This window comes from Epinephelus lanceolatus, chromosome 9 (assembly GCF_041903045.1).
Source record: "Epinephelus lanceolatus isolate andai-2023 chromosome 9, ASM4190304v1, whole genome shotgun sequence".
In the NCBI taxonomy this organism is placed as follows: Eukaryota; Metazoa; Chordata; class Actinopteri; order Perciformes; family Serranidae; genus Epinephelus; species Epinephelus lanceolatus.
In genome coordinates, this window is record NC_135742.1 from 29,939,844 (window position 1) to 29,959,290 (window position 19,447).

The following is a 19,447-nucleotide window of genomic DNA, read 5'->3' on the forward strand; positions in this document are numbered from 1 at the left end:
AACAGAATAAGAATTGTCAGGAGATTATGTTACATGGGGATGGTGCTCCATCATTTGTTAGATCTTAGATCCAGATGGTAGGACGTTAATGTTCTGTAGCTTCTCTTTATTTCCTCGAGCCATTTGTTCACTGCTTTCCGCTGTTAATGACACAGAGAGATAAGACAGTTCCCTGTTATTGTCCCTGTCCAGTAGTAAGGACACTGCCCCGAGTATAAGACGCTCAGTATGCAGATACCTCCCGCATGCGGAGCCATTTGCTTCTGGTCCAATTATAATTTCACTGTGTAATAATGCTAGACGTGTCAAATTATTCATCTTTTTCCATCTGTTCTCAACTTAGGTTGTTGTTCAGGCACATTCCTCCCCCAAGTGCTATAGCTATTAACGTGAATCTCCTCTCATAGCCAAAACAAATTGTTATCCTAAAAATAAGCTTTTTCAGGAAGACCTGCCTTAACGGAGACCATCACACTTTTCCGACTTCTGTGTGATCAGGGAGTGAACACAACATCCTATCAGTCCTGTCTTTCTGAATTCTCTGTGCATGTGTGTGTTCAGGGTGCATGTGTGGACGTACGAATGGCTGATTTATGTATATTTTGTATTTAAATATTATCATGTGTTCTACTGCCTATGAGTTCTTGCCTGCCAATATTTGTGATTCATGTTTACTGAAAGAAGTCTGTTGAGATTGGAGGGACTCATTAAACCCCAAAAAAAGGACACTGTACAGAGCGTGTTTGGTTGTTATTGACAACATGCAGTTATAACAATTGATCAGTTTTCACTGGATCTGTTTGTTTGTCTTCCACAGTGACGCAGCAATAGATGTGATTAGAATCACTCGGCTTCACTTTATTGATCTCAGGTGACTGAAAAAGTCTATCTGGTCAGATGAGACTGTCACAGCTGCACCAACAGGATGAAGATTAAGTCTCCTGGAGGGTGCCAACACACACATATACACACGCACACGCACTCTAATAGTGACATGAACAGCGCACTCTAAAAGCCTGTTTCTTTGTGTTTGATTCACACACTGCACCACCTGCTACAGAAAGAGCTACAGGGTGAAACTTCACTTCAGAGCTTATCCGTTCCCATTTAGATGATGGAGTATTTGACTGCCAATGTCAATGCAATCCAAGATAAACCTGAGCCGAGGTTGAGAAGTGAGGTGATGGATGAGTTGAATGTGGCAGTAAGAGTGGAGAGCTGGTCATTAATGTTAGATGAGAGTGAGCGAGGGCACTACAGTCCGGGAGACAGCATCATTTACACAACAAGGCAAACGCAAGTCAAATCGGTGCTGAATTTACAAACCCCACAAAGTACGAGCGGTACACACAGCAGTCTGATTGCATCAACAACAGAGAGCCAGATTAAACGGGTTAATTTCGTGGGGTGTGAGATCACCGTGCTTGCAAAGGAAGATGAGCCACAAACTAATAAACTCTCACTTTAAGGTGATTATTTAAAATTGCCTACACTTTGTCTCCCACTGTACCCAGTTATTGTGATCGCCCTCTTAAAACACACCCCACCTCCCCACCAACTGAGACTAGACTAGACCATACCAACTCTGACAGCATGGGAGGGGGCTCGGCTGCAGCATCGTGACAACCATATCATTTCAGTCACATAAAACCAGCTGAATTAAAGTATAACCAGCCCCATGCTTGTTTTGATTCAATTATAAAATCCCCCCAGGCTCTCCCGCTGTCCTCCAATGATGTATAGGAGGCTTTCCGGCTGCTTTCCCCTCCTCGCCTCTCTTCCATCCATGAGCCAGTCAGCAGAGCAAGCTGAACAAAGCCATGGGAGAGAGAGAGAGGAGCTTCTGGGAAGAAATGTCTCTCACTGACTCTGTCGCCTGGACAACCGGGTAAGAGAGGAAGGGAGGGTGCACGAGAGAGAGAGAAAGGACCGAGGAGCATAAAAGGAGAGGAAAACATCACATTATTAACTGCTGAGATTAGAAGATTCCTGTAGAGAGTGTGTGTGTGTGTGGAGGGGGGGGGAGTGGATTTGTGTGTGTCATTCTCATGTGGGGGTTCCCTTGGTGTCTCTCTCTCTTGATGAGTTATTAACTATGACAATAAAGCGGTGAATGATTTTTTTTTCTCTTCCACACCAGAGCATGGAGGAGATGAAATTGCAGAGGACAAGTTCAGCACATTACAAGTGGACCCAGTAGGCCTGAACGCTACACCTGTGATTCTCGTCTAATCAGCCTCAGGTAAGACCCCCTCAGTGTTGCAGGCATTTGCTTTGATAGGGATGCTTTTGTTCTTGTCTGATTTATTGATAAAATATTAATTACTGAAAGCAGTCAACTGTGCAGTCATGCTGAAAATGCAACAGAAGTCCAGAAATGGATTAAAAAAAGATCAATAAAAGCTCATCTTGTCTGCTTGGAGTACAAGCATTGTTCCTCAGAGCAACTCTGAAGCAGATAACTTTTTGGAAATAGGCTTCATTATGTGCTTGAATGTGTTGTTTTTATGCTGCTAGAAAAAGAAACTACCATCACTGTAGTGTGGGGCTTATTTGCTCCGTTTTTATTCAGGAGTGTGAGAGAAATTGCGTGGTACAGCCCCAGGATGCTTCACACACCGTACACACAGCTTTGCGCTTCCTTCAGTGTGAGCATGGATTCATCGACAATAAGAAAATGAACACCGCTGTTAGGTGCAAATGGATCTCGAGAGTTTTACTTGAACCACGGGACTCCAGATTCACAGTGCGTAAAGGATAGAAAGGCACGTCCGCTATGAACACACTGCTGAGCGCTCATGCATAAGGAATATATTCATAGAGCACTGGTGGTGAAATCAATGCCCCTTTAAATGAGGTGGTATGCTTGCTGAGTTTACACCAGGCTGAATGTGTGTGGGGCAGCAGGCAGCATGTGATATCCATATTGGATGAGATAGAGAGGAGATAAAACTGAGGAGGGTGGGGTTATTTTTAGCTGCTGTCAATAATGAAGGTTACAAATCTCTCACCTTTGTGGACAAGATGGAGACATGGAGAAAAGGCAGAAAGATTGAAGGGAGGAAAAGGGCAAGAGAGTGAGGGATGGCGAGCAAACAGAGGGGGGTGGGATGAGAGAGATGATTATAGGTGAAGGGTTCAGGCTTGCTGAGATTGCTCGGAGCTCCCACCTCAACCGCCCGACGCAATATAGAGATGAAGTGGGGGGTAAAAACTGCTGACACTCTGCTTATGGGAGAAAAAATACATAGGAAAATAGTAGAGTTTACGATTCACCCTTCTTTTTGCTCACAACTGGCTGAACATGACACATGAGACAAATACAGCTCTGCGCTGCACAACACAGTCCATCAAATACTGCTGTACAAGCAGGCAGGTACAGCATGGCGCTTGTTTAAAATATTGAATAAAAAAAAAAGCTGCACAGCAAGTTTAAAATTGAGTCTTATGTGAGAGGAGGCGAGGTTCATCTCTCATGCGATTAATACAAGGTTTCATACCTCAAAAGCTGCAAATAGATGTTCACTTCAGGCCTCTCGGCGCATTTATCTGTCACAGCTTTCAGTCTAAAACTACATTACAGACAAAGGAACACAGCCACCTAATATAGACTGAGCCACAAGGGAGACAGTGTTTATTCCAATAAATACAGAAAGCAGGATGCCAAATTACTCTCTATTTTTAATCCACACCTGCGCAGGGTTTAAAACGACTGTGTACTCTTAATCTTTGCAAAAAAAAAAAACAAAAAAAAAAGTAACGGTGTTGAACAATTCTGGGAGCTTGTAAACACATTAGTCATACCAGGCTCTGCACTGCTCGCAGTGCTTTACAGCTGCACACCGCTCATAATTATTGTACATGAGGTGCAATGCTCTTGGATGCATAGGAGCGTCAGACACATCAAGAGAAGGGAAAAGGATGTGTCCCTGAGGCTGTGCATCACTGTAGTTATCTCTCCTCCGCTGTACCTGCATGCCGTCTGTTGCAAGGCGCACAGTAGGCGATGGAAGGTTACCATACAGCACAGCCTTAATGTCTAATAGGCATATCAGTCTCTAATGAGCTCCTCAAACTGTCACACTTTGACATCTGCGCCACTAATCAGCCTGTTTTGATGTTGAAACGGACACAGAAGTAGAGCTGTGGAGATGTGCTGGTGATCCCCTCATTTAGGTTTTTTGAATATTAAACAGCAGAGAAGCAGAATTTCTTTTCACAGGTGTCTGAGGTGCTGGTCGTTTGTTTGAAAGGTGACGGCTGCAGTGTGTGTGTCTTCTTCTTCCCTAGGCTCCCCCCCCCCCCCCCTCCCCTTTCCTCCTTTCCACTTCTCATCATATTTCTGTGCTCGTCTGCGTGCCTCCTCTCATCTTCTGTTGATGAGAGCACCATCATCAAAACAAGCTGGAGAGGCAGAGATGATGGAATGTAACAGGATTGCAATAATCTAATTACCGAGGCTGTATTCCATTTCATTTACTCTAAATACGCAATTAGATCTCTCATATTTCTTAAAGATTTTGTCACATAATTGGTCATATTACTTGGACATAAACACGTTTGAAGAGGAAAAGCGGCTTTCATTATGGCACCACAGAAAACTTCATAACCGTGCTCATTTCAAAATAACAGCCAACGATGGGTGCAGATAACCAGTAATGATACCACTGGATTACAGCCTTTGTATCGGAACAAACTGTTTGGCTTGTTATTTTAGACACAGAAGGCTCTGTGATCCCAAAGTTACTGAAAATAATTAGATGATTTTGTTGAGATTGCATATTTTGTTCTGTGTTTTCACTCTTTAAAAACTAAACTTCCCAACACCATTAATGAATTTGTCCTCTAAAAGAGCAGGTTCACATTCGCAGTGTGTGGGCAGATGCTGGTCTGCTGCTCTCCCATTAAAAGGTGCACTGGTGTCCTTGTCTGTGCAGTAAGATGACATGGTGATTAATAAAAGGAAGTGTTTTGCAGATTTAAATGGTCCAAAATAGGCTTTTTCTTCACAGAGTATTAGACAGCACAGTGCTAGGTTTTTTACTCAACAGGCTTTCTTATCATAAAAGGAAGAAGCCTGCATAAAACTACATTAGCATTCACCAGTCCTGTGGACATTTGAGAACGTTTAAACACTCTCACTCAGAAAGCGAAAAAGCATAAGGCTTATAATGATGTGGCCGAGGAACACATCCATGAGCTGCTCCATTATCAGCCAACTGGAGATTCTGTGGACACAGTGACCGCACAAGAGGTGATTTTCTCCAGCCGGCGCCAGCACATTTTCTTCTCTTTTAGTTCTACCATGAAATAAAGTTTATTCAGGTGTAAGGGCACAAACAAAAATCCCATAAATCAACGAGCTTCCAGTTTATTTTCAGCTCCAGGGTTTGTCTCTCAAGAGCCTTTCTTCTCTGCTTTCCAACTCTTGGAGTCTTAATCATTTTTACAAATATCGATCACATGGGATAATTTGTAAATTCTTCTTTTTTTATGATGGATTTTCACTCCAGCTACAGAGCTAAGCGCAGCGATCTTTTACACATAATCAAGATTCACTGTCTTACCTGGCTGACCTTAAAGCACTGCTCTAAAGAGAAAAGATAAATTGCTGCAGTTAGCAGGCTCACTGCCACTTGAATGCAAACTGCAGTATCTTGTGTGTAGAGGAGTAGGGAAAAAAAGTGGCACCTATTGACACTATTATTCAAAGGAGATAAACCCTCTCTTATTCCACAACTCTGTCTAATATCCCACTCGCTCTTCTTGTCAGTAATTAGACAAGTGAGATGATTTAATTTGCTGCAGCGCAGACACAGCTACTGTTGATATGTAGAAAGCCACCAGCAGACTCTCTCCGGGTGATAATGGCTTGCACATGCTGACAGAGAGAAGAATTAAATCACAGCTTTTAGCCTGTCTCACCCCAGAGCTCTTGTGATCAGCATCTTAAAACAGGACTCAGCCAACCATTTTCTCTCATAAGCCCTTGAGAAAAAAGGTCCCCCTTCCTCAATTTCCACCATGTGAGCTGCAATGGAAGCCCTTTGTCGACAGCTGCTTGAGGACAGACTTAATTCGCACGTCCTTGCTTGCTGAGTGCAACTTTGGAAGTTACTCTGTCCTTCATTTTCTCTGATGCTCGTGTCAGCTGCTGGTGGTTCAAACATCTATTTTGTTTTCCTGCCTGAGGAGAGAAAGGGGTGTTACTTCAAGTGAGCAATGATCAAGTGGTGTTATGTGTCCCTGACAGGTGCCAGCATGGATGTGGAGGATGAGCCATTGCTGTTTCAGACCAGCTGGGGAGGGATGGAAGATGAGGAGGACGAGGAGCAGGAGGAGGAGGATGGAGTAGCACAGGCAGCGGTGCAGAGCTGTTTCTCTGGGGAGGCTGGGGTGTGTGGACTGTGGAGGGCAGTGGGGTGGGTGTACACACAGCCCTGGGCCAGTGGAGTGGTTTTAGGGGTAGTTGTCTCGCTACCATGTACACTGTTTGCCTATATGCTCCTCTACTGCCCTCCTCTGGACATAGACCTCTCCTACAGTGCCTTTGAGGTTCACAGTCACTTCTCTGCCGAGCGCTTTGACGCCCTCACCATTGCTGTAAAGACTCAGCTGGGGTCCTGGGACAGACGTAGACGAGACCTAGATAACAGCGCTTCTGAGGCCCTGAGGGAGCTTCTGCTGGAGAGGCTGAGCAGACAGGGAGTGTTCAACAGGACAGATAATGAGGGCGTGAGGTCCTTCACTCCTCAAAATGAGCCTTTACACGCAGGAGATGATCAGAAGAGAGGAGCTGCAGTGAGCAGAGATAAAAGGACAGCGTTTGATTTGGGTCAGAAGGAAATGGGGAAGCACAAGAACTCAAATCACAGAGCAGAAGAGGAAGCGGAGAGATCATGGGATGGAAACGCCACTCTGCCGCTCATTAGGAAGCGCAGGTTTGCTCCCAATTACTACCTGCAGAGCCAGGCTCTGTGGAGGATTGAGCTCGTGTTTGTGGCTCAAGGGGAGGGCGATCGCAACATCTTCACCTCTGAACGCTTGCAGACGATTCACCATGTGGAGCATCTGCTCATGCAGCATCCGCAGTTTCATCAGTTCTGCTGGAAACCTCTCGAGATGTTGAGGGATCTGCCACTGGGACCATCCTACTGCTCCCCACCTAGCTCACTCCTGTCCTACCTGTACCCCAGTGAGAGAGGAGGGAAGATATACTATGATGGCATGGGCCCAGATCTTGCTGATATTCAAGGTGAGTCCACGGTGAAGAAAGGCTGAACACAGCAGCTTGCAGTCATGAAGACATACCTGTAAAAGTCTCCCTAACAGTGCTGATTTGCTGTGTATGTATTCCCAGGTTCTCTGAGTCTGGCCATCACCCACCCACAGTTCTACTGGTACGTGGATGAAAATCTGTCCCCTGAGCATCTCTCCTCCTCTCTCTTACGCAGTGAGATACACTTTGGAGCTCCTCTTCCTTCCTACTACTCCCTGCAGGACCGAGCTCACGAGCAACGACTACGCTTCAAAAACTTTGTGGTTCAGTATGCAGAGATTCTGGCCAAGCAATCTACAAGGTCAGGAAAAAGTCATGACAGTACTTGCCTTTCATTAAAGGACATGATCATTCCTTTCAGGGGGTTGTTTTGCTGCATTATAGTGACGTTGCTTACATGTGCTACACATTGTTGCAGACAGTTGAAATTTGCTGTTTTGTATGTGTTTCCCAGCCAGGTGAAGGTGCTGTATGGGGGAACAGAGCTGTTTGATGATGAGGTGAGACACACCTTCCACAATGACATGATGCTGGCTGTCATCAGTGGAGCCTGCATCACTGTGCTCGTCTATGTCCTCACCTCTTTTTCTGGTATGAGCTACTTTTTATTCAGCTTGCATTGATGTGTGCACATCTCAATTTTTGAACCATCAAAGTCAGTTACTTACAAGGTCTGTGTTGTTTCCTGTCTCCGTAGTGTTTCTGACCTTCTTTGGACTTGCTTGTATTGGACTCAGCTGCCTGATGGCTCTTTTCGTGTACCATGTTGTCTTTGGCGTGAGGTACCTGGGTATTCTCAATGGAGTTGCAGCCTTTGTTATAATCGGTATTGGTAAGGGAAAAGAAATGCACTTTTTTTCATTGTAAGAATGGTTCAACATTTTGGTAAATATGCTTATTCGTCTTCTTGCTGAGACTTTCCTGCTGAGATCGATCTGTCTATGCCGTAAAACTTTTTATAGCCTGGGGTATCATTTGCTTGAATCACTGAACTCAACAGGCCTATGTTTGGGACAGGCATTTCTTTCACAAAAAACTGTTGCTCAGCAAAGATGAGAAATGCTATCAAATTGTTTATATAAATCAGTATGAATATAACTTGTATAACAGTTAGGCTTCAAATAACATATCATTCATGAATTATTCATTTGATCTGGCTTGGAAAGACGGAGTATCAGAAAGAGAGAGCTACAACAAGCGTTTCATGGCACCTGGCATACTGACTCGACACCAATTTATCCTGTTAAAACAATACTCGCTTGGATTCATTTTTATGAAAAACACTTTTCATTCTTTTAAATGGTGGACTCTTACAGACTAAAGGAATATGAATAACTTACAGGGTAATCGAGGAATGGACACATATTTTGACTTAAAGGCACTATGTGTAACAATTTCAGTTGTTCTTTGAGACAGTGTGTCCTAGCACATGTGTATTTTCCTCCATCAGCGTATCTAAGTATGTCCGTAAGCTCCGAAATTCTCATTTACATATACATTGCGACCGGTGTATATATGTCTATGGGTGTCTCATCATGTACGTGCGCCATCTTGAAAATACAGGTACGTACAGGGACATACTTGAGAAATACGGAATCGCCTTTCGCGTTTTCACATGTCGGTTTCCGGTTTCCGCCTGCAGGTAGTGTGATGAAAAGCAGCAGCAAGCAGGCTAGCCACAAGTGCCGGTGCATTTGAAAAAAGGCAAAAAGGCAACATGACCGGTGATTTCAAAAAATGAGGGTCAACATCGGGATAGCCTTTCCCAGGTGGAGAGAGATGCTGAAGGAGAATCACAGCTAACAGCGGCTAACAGCTGTTAGCAACCAGCGCGGCTAAGAGCTGTTAGCCGCTGTTTGTGAAATTAGCGGCGCTAGTCGCTAACAACTGTTAGCGAGGAGAGGGATGAGGTGTGTGAGGTTGAGCCACTTGTCAGTTATCAAAAGACAAGACGTGATTGGTTTGTTTGGTTTTATACACGCCCCAACAGTCCTACGTTGTAAACACAGCCAGCATGGTGAGGAGGGGGTTTGTCAACTCACGTTGCGTGTGTCTGTGCAGGAGCCTGAATTAATACTCCATGTAGTATCGGATGACATGGTTTCATCAATGTTATCATAGCTTTTTGGGTACACAGCAGCTATCGTAGTTGCAATACGCGTTTGAAACAGTGAGACGCTAGAGTGCGCCATCTGTTTGAATGCAATATACGACCTCAACACTAGATGGGAGAAATTCCTACACAGTGCCCGTTTAATGACCGCAGAGGCAGGGAGTCACCACCTTTTTTGTCTCTTGTTTACCATGCTGGTAAATCTGAATGAATTAGGGTCTTCTTTGGTGCTCATGGTTAAATTTGTGTGCGCGATCAAAGCAGCTAACTAACATTAGCTCAATCAGGTAGCCAACAACCCACATTTATACATCCAAGAACTTCTAGAAAAATGAACTGCTTGGCAAACCAGACTAGGCATTTAATTGAGACACATTTTAACAATTATTTGTTAAAATGTGTAACGTTAGCCACACCGGGTTCATAAAAGGGACTGGGCGACTAATTGGGCATTTTGGCTTTTAATTGAAGTTTTACAGTATATCTGTATGTTAAATATGATGCTAGAGCCACAGCTGTTAGTTTAGCTTAGCATAGCAAATCGTAAACATAACTCAATTACGACAAAATCTGCCTACCAACATCTTTAAAGCTTGCTAATTAACATGTTATATCCACAGACTGTGTATCTTGTTTGTTTAAAGGTTCTGTTTATGATATTAAGTACATTAATATAGCAGCAAACAACTATTTGCTGTGTAAAGATATAGTAGAGTAATGGGCGTCCTAAGCAGAGAACGAATTCACGTGGAAAATTAGCTCTGTTCACACTGTTAGCATGGTTAGCTGCTAGCTGCTGGCTACCACTACGATGTTGAGAGCCATGTGCAGACAACCTCAGATCAGATTCTAAGCTGCTTAAATCTGTACAAAGCCATGGTGTAAAAAAAAAAAGACATGTTGTGGTTTTATGGTTATGCAGGACTATTTCCTGGCTGAAACACTTAGTTTCCTTTAGTTATGTCATTACTGTGAGGCAACCAGTCGAGACTTAAGGAAATTACAGCGTCAAGCCAAGACATAGTCCAGCACTTAAACACCGGGACAACAATACCCTCTAGGAGCCATTTAGCTAAGCTAATATGCTAAAGCTACCATCTACTAGCGGCAGTGGTGGGCAGAGTACTGAAAATCTGTATTAATAAGAAACCTGATTATTAAATTAGTCAAAGTACAAGTTATTTTCAATTTCACTATTTTAGAGTGTGTGGGCCAGTGCAAAATAATAATAATCATACATTAATTAAATAGATACAAATGAAAAAAACAGCAATTGTTGTCAATAAACAGAAATGAGCATAGCTAACGGTAGCTAGATAACATTTTCCACTACACTATGAGCATTGAATTTCCCCTCAGGGGGATTAATAAAGTAAATAAACTTAAACTTACTTAAATGTACCTGCAGAGGTTAAAAGAGAAGTTTATAAAAGTGGTGCTCTCAGTGTTTTTCGAGAGACACTGTGAGCGCTTCATGTAACGGTTGTCTTTTGTAGATTTTGGTATAAAAAGTGTGAGCAGCTGTGGCGAGAGATAGTCACTGGAAGCTGCCTCTTGCTCTGGAGTTTGCTCTATCTTTGTTGCTTCATGGTACAAAGACAGTCGGCGCTTCTTTTTCTTCCAGACAGCTGGCAGTTTGACAACTGCAATAGAGGTGCTCCTTACGGTCCCCTCCCACCCCACTTAATCCCCACATTTAGAGCTGACTAGTTGTAATGAAGGTCTAAATGGCAAATGCAGCAAAGTAAAAAGTAGATTGCAGGCGTGAAAGTATACTTAAGCAAAGAGTAGAAGTAGTTTTTAAAAAAGGGACATACGAGTGGTAGTGGTATTGATCCTCAAATCTAACTTTCAGCAAGAAATATGCATATTTCCTAAACTGTCAAACTATTCCTTTAAAAGTTGAAAAGCCCTTTTTTTTTTTTTTTTTTAACAGCACATTTGCCGTAATATGTACTAAGGCAGTTTTTTTGTTCTCTCACTGCTGCTCAGGGGTGGATGATGTATTTGTGTTCATCAGCACCTTCAGACAGGCCTCCCATCTGCGACAGCCACAGCAGCGAATGATCTACACAATCAAAACAGCCGGCCGAGCTACTTTCCTCACCTCCTTCACCACTGCAGCTGCGTATGCTGCTAACACCTTCTCTCAGGTAATCACAGAGAAGAAATCCAGCCGTTAATAGGATCTGTACAGGGAGTATAAATGACTCCCCTGCTATGGATGAATAGAAGTGCCTCTCTCAGCAGACAGGCATTTTCATGCGATAAGCACAAATTAAATGTCTCAAGGTCCTTTACACTGTGCTTCGTTTAACTGACACTTAGATCCCAGCCGTGCATGACTTCGGCCTATTCATGGCCCTCATTGTCAGCTGCTGCTGGCTTTGGGTATCCGCCCTGATGCCCGCCGCCCTGTGTATCTGGACTGAGTGTGTGGAGCCTCAGGAACACGCCTGGTTGAATTGGTGAGGCATTGTCTCCCTACTTTTGTGTGAGATTTTTTTTGTGCATGCCGTGCAACACCACAGGCGCATTGTAATCCCTTCAGCTGTCTCTCTCCCTAAACTGCCTCCTCTCTCTCTGAAAGCTGGAAGCTGTTTTCGGGGCTGTCAGTGAGCCATGGCCCTTTGTCAGATGAGGATGATGATGTGGCACTTCTGTCAGTGGAGACGGAGCCAGGTGAGATTATTATCTTCCCAACACTGAGTGAATCGTGTGGGGGGAGAATGGGAAAGGGAATGAGTCTAGGTTGTAAAACACTGCTGTGCAGGCACCACTAAGCCCCCTGTCTTTGCCTCTGTCAGGCTCCTGTGACACAGACGGCGATGCGGCCATTCTTTCCCTGTCAGTGGAGACACCTCTGTCCCCTCCAGGGCAGCAGCACGTGGGTGTGGTGAGCACAAATCTTCGCTGGGCCCTGAAGCACTTAGTGGCAGAGCCAGCTGTGGAGCGCCGAAAAGCCATTCTAGGTGAGATTTGATATAAAACTCTGAGAACTCGCTCGCTTGACACTGCAATTTATAGTCAATAAAACTTAAAAAGATCAAAGAGAAATTTCTATAGTTTGGTTTTCACAGATATTGTCAGCCAAGATTTTGATATATGATTTAGACATGACAGGAACCTCCGGCTCATCTCAGTCCAGCCTGAGGGAATTCAGTCTGTCAGAGGAAGAGCAAGTGCCCATCATGAAGAATTTATCCTCCCTCTTTTAAGGAGTGACTGCAATTGATCCCTGCTCCTGATCTGTCTCTCAGCTGCTCTATCTACTCCATCAGACCCTCCTCTCTGCCATCATTTATCATTGTCTTCCTGTCTACCCAGGTGTCTTCCTCCTGGTTCTGCTTTTATCTGCTGGCTGCTGCTGTCTCCTGAGGCCAGCCACTCACGCCCCCTTGCTTTTCCGCCGGGACACAAACCTCCAGACTCTGCTGGCTCTGAGGAGCAACCTCAGCGGTCAAGGCATCTCCTGCCCCATGTGCTCAGGTGAGACTGTGGCAGCGATAGAAGCATTTAGCCTCACAGATTCCAAAACAAATACCTAAATTGCATGTTTTTTTCCCATAGGTGTGTTCATGGAAAAGCCCCATCCTTTGTACACCCACTCTTCCTCATCAGCATTTAAGTTTTCTACACATCAGCAGACCGCAAGTGTGACAACCTCCACTGCTCTTCGGAGCTCAGTAAATCCAAACTCAAGCACCAACCAAACAGGTAAAACATTCAGCACATAAAAGTCCTCTTCCTCCTTATTCAAAACCTCTCCCACTACTTTAAAATGTTGCACCTTGCTTTGTTTTTTAGACTCTTTACTCACAGTGTACATATCAAAGTTGGACCTCGGAGCCTCTATGACCATTTACCGCTTCTCCCTCAACACCAGCACACCCTCCCCGTGGAAACTGTGCAGCACAGACCATGAAGAGGTGTCATCATTTCAGGTTAGAGAGCAAAAAAGTAATAAGAGTAATATAATTAGCTGAAACGTTATGTCTCCCAACTGCGATATGTGTCACTAAAGCAGCTTATCACTAATCTTGTTTTATCTGAATAGGCTTATAATCAGCCCCGCGGCAATTACAGCACCAGAATGACAGTGTGTGTTTCCCATGTGTACCACCCGTACCCCAGCTGGATGATCACATCCACCTCGTGTGAACCCCGTCATGGCTGGACGCCAGAGTTTTCCTTTTATGTAGCGTTGTCCCCGCAGCAGCACAGCAGGTGAAAACACGAATGAAAATAAAAATCAGAGCATAAGTTAGATGGACTGTCAAGTTGTTTTAGTGGACAATCTGTCATTTCAGCTCTGCTCTCCCCTCTTAGGAGACTGTACTTTGCCCAGCGTCGCCTGAGACCTCATCCTAGCCGCCTGTGTGTGAGCTCGCCTGGCTGCAGCATCAGTTCTGGGCCTGATGGACCCACACAGGGATCTTTTTACATTCCTCTTCCCAGTGGTGAGTGAGCTACTATCAGAAAGCATCAATAACAAAGACAGTTTTGGGGCTGTGCCGAATAGTTCGACGCTCCGTGATGTCAATATTTGAATTCTAAATCAACATTCTGATACTGCGCAGCCTTTTTGGCATTTGCCATATTTGTTGGCACTTAGCCTTTCAAGAGCAACATTTTTACTGCATCCAAAAAACTGTTGGCTCTCCTGCTTGTCGCACTCAAAGGGAGGCATGCACCTGTATTGATGGGGTCATCTAACGGGAAGGTAACAGCACCATAAATTACATCTATTCATTAAAGAAAATAATTCAAATTGAGGATTTTGTTCGAGGACAGACATTCAAAGTCTGACTGAAAACCTCTATAGAAGCTTCGAATGTAAAAAGATGACATTCGGTACAGCCTTAGAGGGTTTGTTAGCCTATCAACTGTTTGCTCATTGTATGTGTCACACTGCTGAAATCTCTTTTTTATGCCATTCACTCTCATGCTGAGTCGTGAAAACAGAGAAAATGCAGTGATATAACACTTCTTTCAAATATAGCTTCTTAAAGTGGCGCTATCTGAACCCACTGGAGGATTTTTCCACAGTCCTGCAGTTGTACACATATTTTTATACTACATAAATAAACGCCTGCTGAGAGATTTTCCTGTGGTTCTGTTTTCAAAGATCCCTCGTCTGCTGCTAAAACAAAACAGTCCAAAACGTTTGGCTTTAACCCATGCAGCGGCGGTGCATGCGGCCACCCAGCAGTGCGTCCTCTGGTCGACACCGGGGCGATGGTTTTTGTTGTGTTTGGCATCTTGGGAGTCAACCGAACGGAGCACAGGGACAACCACGTCATTGGAGATATGGTGAGGGTCACACCACTGTCAGCGTCTCCTTATAAAGCAGAGCAAGATTTGACATGATATTCTCATAAGGATGACATGGTGTTTATTCTCTTCAAAGGGCAGCATTATATTGGACCCAGACTTTGATGTTTTCCAGGAGATGGGGCATCTTTGCAAAATATGTAAAGCTATTAGCGCAAACACACAACTTGTGAAGCCGGGAGGAGCGCAGTGTTTGCCTTCAGGTAACACCCAAACTCAATTCAGAGTAAAATCTGTTATTTTACCATAAAACATAATAAAACAATGATTAAAACCTCATAGAGCTGAAATGGTTTGTTGATTAATTGATTAGTTAATGATCAACAAGGAGCAAATCATTTGATTCGATCTTTAAAACCATTTTCTGAGTTGAAGTGCCACAAATATACTGGTTTCTTCCAACTGCTAAATGTGAATATTTGCTGCTTCTCATACTGATCTTTAAAGAGATACAGTATCATAACAATGTGGGAAGTATGTGTGAATGAACTGTGGTAAACTTCCCTCCATCTATTCAGAGCCCAGATCTCCCTGCTCATCTCTCAGCTAAACTCTGCGTCATCCAGCAGATTTTCGCTGGCACTATGACCGTTGCTTGAACAACAAATTGTATAATGCATTCTTGTTTGCCCACCACCACAGACACAAAGGGTATGGAAGTGGATTATGAGAGACTCCCTCCACCCCTCTTTCTCAAAACTAAGCAATGCTGATAGAATGCAAATAGAAACCAAGATTCTCACCTACAATGTCTTCAGACACATATTTTAGTGCACTGTTTGGCTGTTGTATGAGAATTTGTGAACAGGAAGCGAGTGCCATACTGTTTCCTGTGTTGTAAAATGGACGCTTAAACAAATTAGATCATGCTTAATTCTGACCAAAAATGTTTTAAGAAACATATTTTAGCTTGCTGTTTAACTGTGACCCAAAATTGCTTGTTACCAGCTGGCTGTTATATTGTTTGCTGTGTCAAAATGGACAAGCATGTATTTTGTCACCCACCAGCGGGAGCATTTATTGATCTGGTGTGGCATAGTGCATTCTGGTAGGCTTTCTACCTCTTGAGCAAAAGCAGATGCCACAGCCCTTTTCCTCTGATTTCTCTGCTCTTACAGCACCAATTTCAAAGGATCTTTGCCTTTCTTCTGCATAGACAGCCAAGTTTTATGAAAAGACCATCTTTCCAGCAGTAAAATACTTCTTTGTAATGGCCGCCTCCACTATTACATACAAAACAAATAATGAACCAATCAATGGAGGAATTATAATGACAAGATCATAATGAAAATAATCAGTAGTTGTGGCCCTAAAACATTCTGAGTTATAGTAAAGTGTTCAACAACTGGTGAAGAAACACAGCAAATCAATTCCAGAACGTAAACTATGATATAAAATTCATCTTTGGAGAATAAAAGATCGTAAAAGGTAATGTCCTTTCTTCTGTTCTCTGCAGGTAATAAACTGTCTTCTATTCTTCCTCTGCTCCATCCTGAGTGTCACTCTCTCCCCGAGCCCAACCTGCTCCCAGGGCAGCTCTCCCACGGAGCAGTGGGAATGCACGCAGGCAAGGTCCGCTGGCTGTCCATGGCCTTTGAGTCTGTGAGTCCCTTCATCTTTCTGCTTTTCATGTCCTTGCATCACAGAGCAGCACATTTCCACTTCACTTACAGTCCGCGCCCTGCCCAACTCTCTCCCTCTCTTCTCCCAAGACCACATACAAGGGCAAATCCTCCTTTCAGACCTATTCCGACTTCCTTCAGTGGGAGAACTTTATCCAGGAGCAGCTTGCCACCCTCCCGTCATCCTCCGCTCTGCAGCGGGGTTTCCAGACCTGCGAGCACTGGAAGCAGATCTTCATGGAAATCATAGGTGAGTGAGAGGTGGCACTGCGTGTCAAAGTGGGTTTTTTTTTCTGCAAACTGAAGAGGAAATAATTGGCAGGGGGGAGTGAGGGCAGCAGCATGTAAAAATCTGATAATATACTGCTCTCTGGTCTGTTTGTAGGTGTGGAGAGTGCCCTCTGGAGCCTGCTGCTGTCTCTGGCCATCTGTGTGGCAGCTGTGTCCGTGTTTACTGCACATCCTCTGCTGCTGCTCCCCGTACTCATAACCATTTTAGGTAAGAGATGAATGTTTTCAGGTTGTTTAGACACTCAGAGAAAGATTTTAAAATGGAATATTCAGGCCTGGGTCGGGATCTTGTGTGTCATTCTGAGTCTTTGGCCTTCATCAGGAGTGATCTGTCTGGTGGTGGCCGTCATGTATTGGCTGGGCTGGGAGATGGGAGCAGTGGAGGCGATTTCTCTGTCTATACTTGTGGGATCTTCAGTGGATTACTGTCTGCACTTGGTGGAGGGATACCTGCTGGCTGGGGAGACTATGCCCTCAACGTCTGGGCATAACTCGGTATGCCAGTGTAAATTTGTTTAGGCAATTATGAGCAATTAGAAAAACTTCCACAGTGAACTTTTCTGTTTACACGCATGCTAAATAATATTCTATTTAATAAGGCCAGAAGCGCCCCGAAGGCTCATGAATAAAGACGAGCCGTTCCTCCTATTAATCTGTGTTTTGTTTACAGGAGCCTGGGGCCGAGAGGCAGAGGCGGACCCTGGAGGCAGTGAACCATGTGGGCGTTGCCATAGTGTCCAGCGCCGTCACCACGGTGATCTCCACAGTCCCACTCTTCTTCTGCGTCATTGTGCCTTTCGCCAAGTTTGGCCAGATAGTGGCCATTAACACCGCCGTCTCCATTTTGTTCACTCTAACCGTGACTGTGGCCATGTTGGCGTGCATGGCCCCTGCCCGCTTCAGCAGACCCCCCGGCGCTGTGCTGAAGGCCAGCCTGGTCGTAATGGCGGCTGCAGCCTTGGGAGCCGGACTGTGCTGGGTGGGAGGACAGCTGGGAGCGTTGGCCTGGCAATCAATCAGCACGTTGACACACGCGTACGCCAGCTCACACTGATGTCAGACAGGGGAGTTCCTCTGTGCGTAAAACTATGTAAGCACTCTTTTTTCCCTCCATGTTCAGGAGGAATATCAGATCAATTAATGATCTTATTTACAGCACAAAGATGTCAGATTTATTCCATAATTATAAGCTTTTTCATCACAAAATACATATTTTTAACTTGTATTGATCAGTTGATTGTAAGTACTATAGTGTAAACGACCATGTGACTCACAGTAGTGGGTTGAGGAGATGATTCAGCTGAGGTATTTCTTTGATGTGATATCGCCCTTGGCCCAGAGGTGGAGATGATTGCGTAATCGTTGGGAAACACTGGCTGAGTCACAGTTTTCATCAGTGTAACTCATTGAGTTGTGAAGAGCCACTGACTGTTCTGTGACCTGCTGTTGTGAACACTGACAGGGCGCCGCGCTCTGACGTCCATGAAAATTATTAGTGTTACCGGTCCACATGACTCACAGCCATCTTGTGAAACATCACTTTTGTTTAATTATTCTTGTGTTTTCAGCCTCGTTTGTAACAAAGGTTATGATGTCCCGATGTGGCTGGATTAAAAGTCGTACTAGTCAAGTTTATATGGTGCACAGTTTCGTTAAATGTAATGTGTGACGTAAATGTTTCTGCTCTCACACATTCTGAACTTCTGATGCTGCCAGCACACACTTGTTCTGAAGAGTTGTGTGTGCAAGGACTTACCACAGGAAATCCTCTTTTCTGACCACTTTCACATGTTTATATCTTGGAACTCAAACTGCTTCAATGTCTCTATTTTTGTCATCAGCGCCAACTGAAAGAGACCTCTTGTCAGCTCCTCAGGTGTACCCTCTACATGTCCTCCACCGCACTTGTAGGCATTCACTGTAACCAACTCTGCTCCCTCCTCTGCTCTCACACAATTTAGAGCACCACTCAAACACCCATCGACGCCAGCTCTGGTCTGCCCCACAGTGAAGGTGAGGGCCATTTGTCAGACCACATAACACAATAATGGTTAGGGAGAGGGACTCACTCAATTGCAGCAAGAGCAGTAAATTTCTGTTTTGTGTGTGTGCGTGTGTGTGTGCGTGTTACTTGTGAATGTCAAATAAAACAGGTGCAGAAAGCCTCGGGTCTTTTCTTTTGTGAAAGCTCAGCGTGGTTTTCTTCTGCATTGTTATGTAACGGAGCAGCGGAGCAGAATGAAGACCTGTCACTGTTTGCCTTCAGTCACATCGTCACTGGGAGAGCTACAGTAGGCAGCCTCACATCTCCAGTTGGCTGTCATTAATAATTCATGGGAAACGGCTCAGATTTTACATTGAATTGCAGCGCATCAATGTTTCATGTCGGTCATTAAATGAGAGGAAGTCGCTACGGTGGCGTTCGTGCTCATCGTGATGGAAACAGAACAGAACAAATATTTTGAGTAAAAGCAGAGAAACACTGGCGGACTTTTGTTCCAGAGAGTCTTTGTGTTATTTTACTGTAGCAGCAACATCGCATTTATTATGATCCTGTGGAAAAGTACATTTCTGCTGCCAGTGGAGGAACTTCTATAGAGTTGTAATGTAGGTGGTCCATTTACTTTTGTCTAAATGTGAGGGTGATTTTTCACAGCAGCACTCCTTGTTTGAAAATCACATTTACCCGCACATAACAAGTACAGGCAGCTGGTGTATGAAGACATAATACTCCTTTAAAGGGAAATGATATGTTTCCTGATGTGGAAATACTGAAATACAGCCTGCCCTTACTGGAGAAAACTCCCT

At 44.3% G+C, this 19,447-nt stretch overlaps 1 protein-coding gene across 2 annotated transcripts; it reads left to right on the forward strand.

The window, feature by feature from the left end:
* The first annotated feature begins 846 nt into the window (after positions 1 to 846).
* Positions 847 to 18,801, forward strand: disp3 (dispatched RND transporter family member 3). Of its 2 annotated transcripts, XM_033618912.2 has the most exons (22): positions 847 to 1,888; positions 2,141 to 2,242; positions 6,254 to 7,255; positions 7,361 to 7,580; positions 7,734 to 7,870; positions 7,977 to 8,111; positions 11,385 to 11,545; positions 11,721 to 11,860; positions 11,983 to 12,074; positions 12,200 to 12,364; positions 12,720 to 12,881; positions 12,963 to 13,109; positions 13,200 to 13,336; positions 13,450 to 13,619; positions 13,722 to 13,852; positions 14,521 to 14,705; positions 14,803 to 14,929; positions 16,183 to 16,328; positions 16,439 to 16,598; positions 16,734 to 16,847; positions 16,962 to 17,134; positions 17,310 to 18,801. In XM_033618912.2, the coding sequence occupies exons 3-22, from the start codon at positions 6,262 to 6,264 to the stop codon at positions 17,691 to 17,693; spliced, it is 4,080 nt and encodes a 1,359-aa protein (XP_033474803.1). In that variant the 5' UTR covers positions 847 to 1,888; positions 2,141 to 2,242; positions 6,254 to 6,261; the 3' UTR covers positions 17,694 to 18,801. The 2 variants fall into 2 exon arrangements, with proteins under 2 accessions (XP_033474803.1, XP_033474802.1); XM_033618911.2 differs by lacking the exon at positions 847 to 1,888 and having other exon boundaries at positions 1,896 to 2,242.
* Positions 18,802 to 19,447: the final 646 nt, after the last annotated feature.

Excerpts from the sequence above, each read along its gene's own strand:
- disp3 (XM_033618912.2), top strand. The coding sequence starts at position 6,262 with ATGGATGTGGAGGATGAGCCATTGCTGTTTCAGACCAGCTGGGGAGGG. Across the intron at positions 11,861-11,982 it reads GAACACGCCTGGTTGAATTG|CTGGAAGCTGTTTTCGGGGC; the intron begins GTGAGGCATTGT and ends TCTCTCTGAAAG. Across the intron at positions 16,848-16,961 it reads CGTACTCATAACCATTTTAG|GAGTGATCTGTCTGGTGGTG; the intron begins GTAAGAGATGAA and ends GGCCTTCATCAG.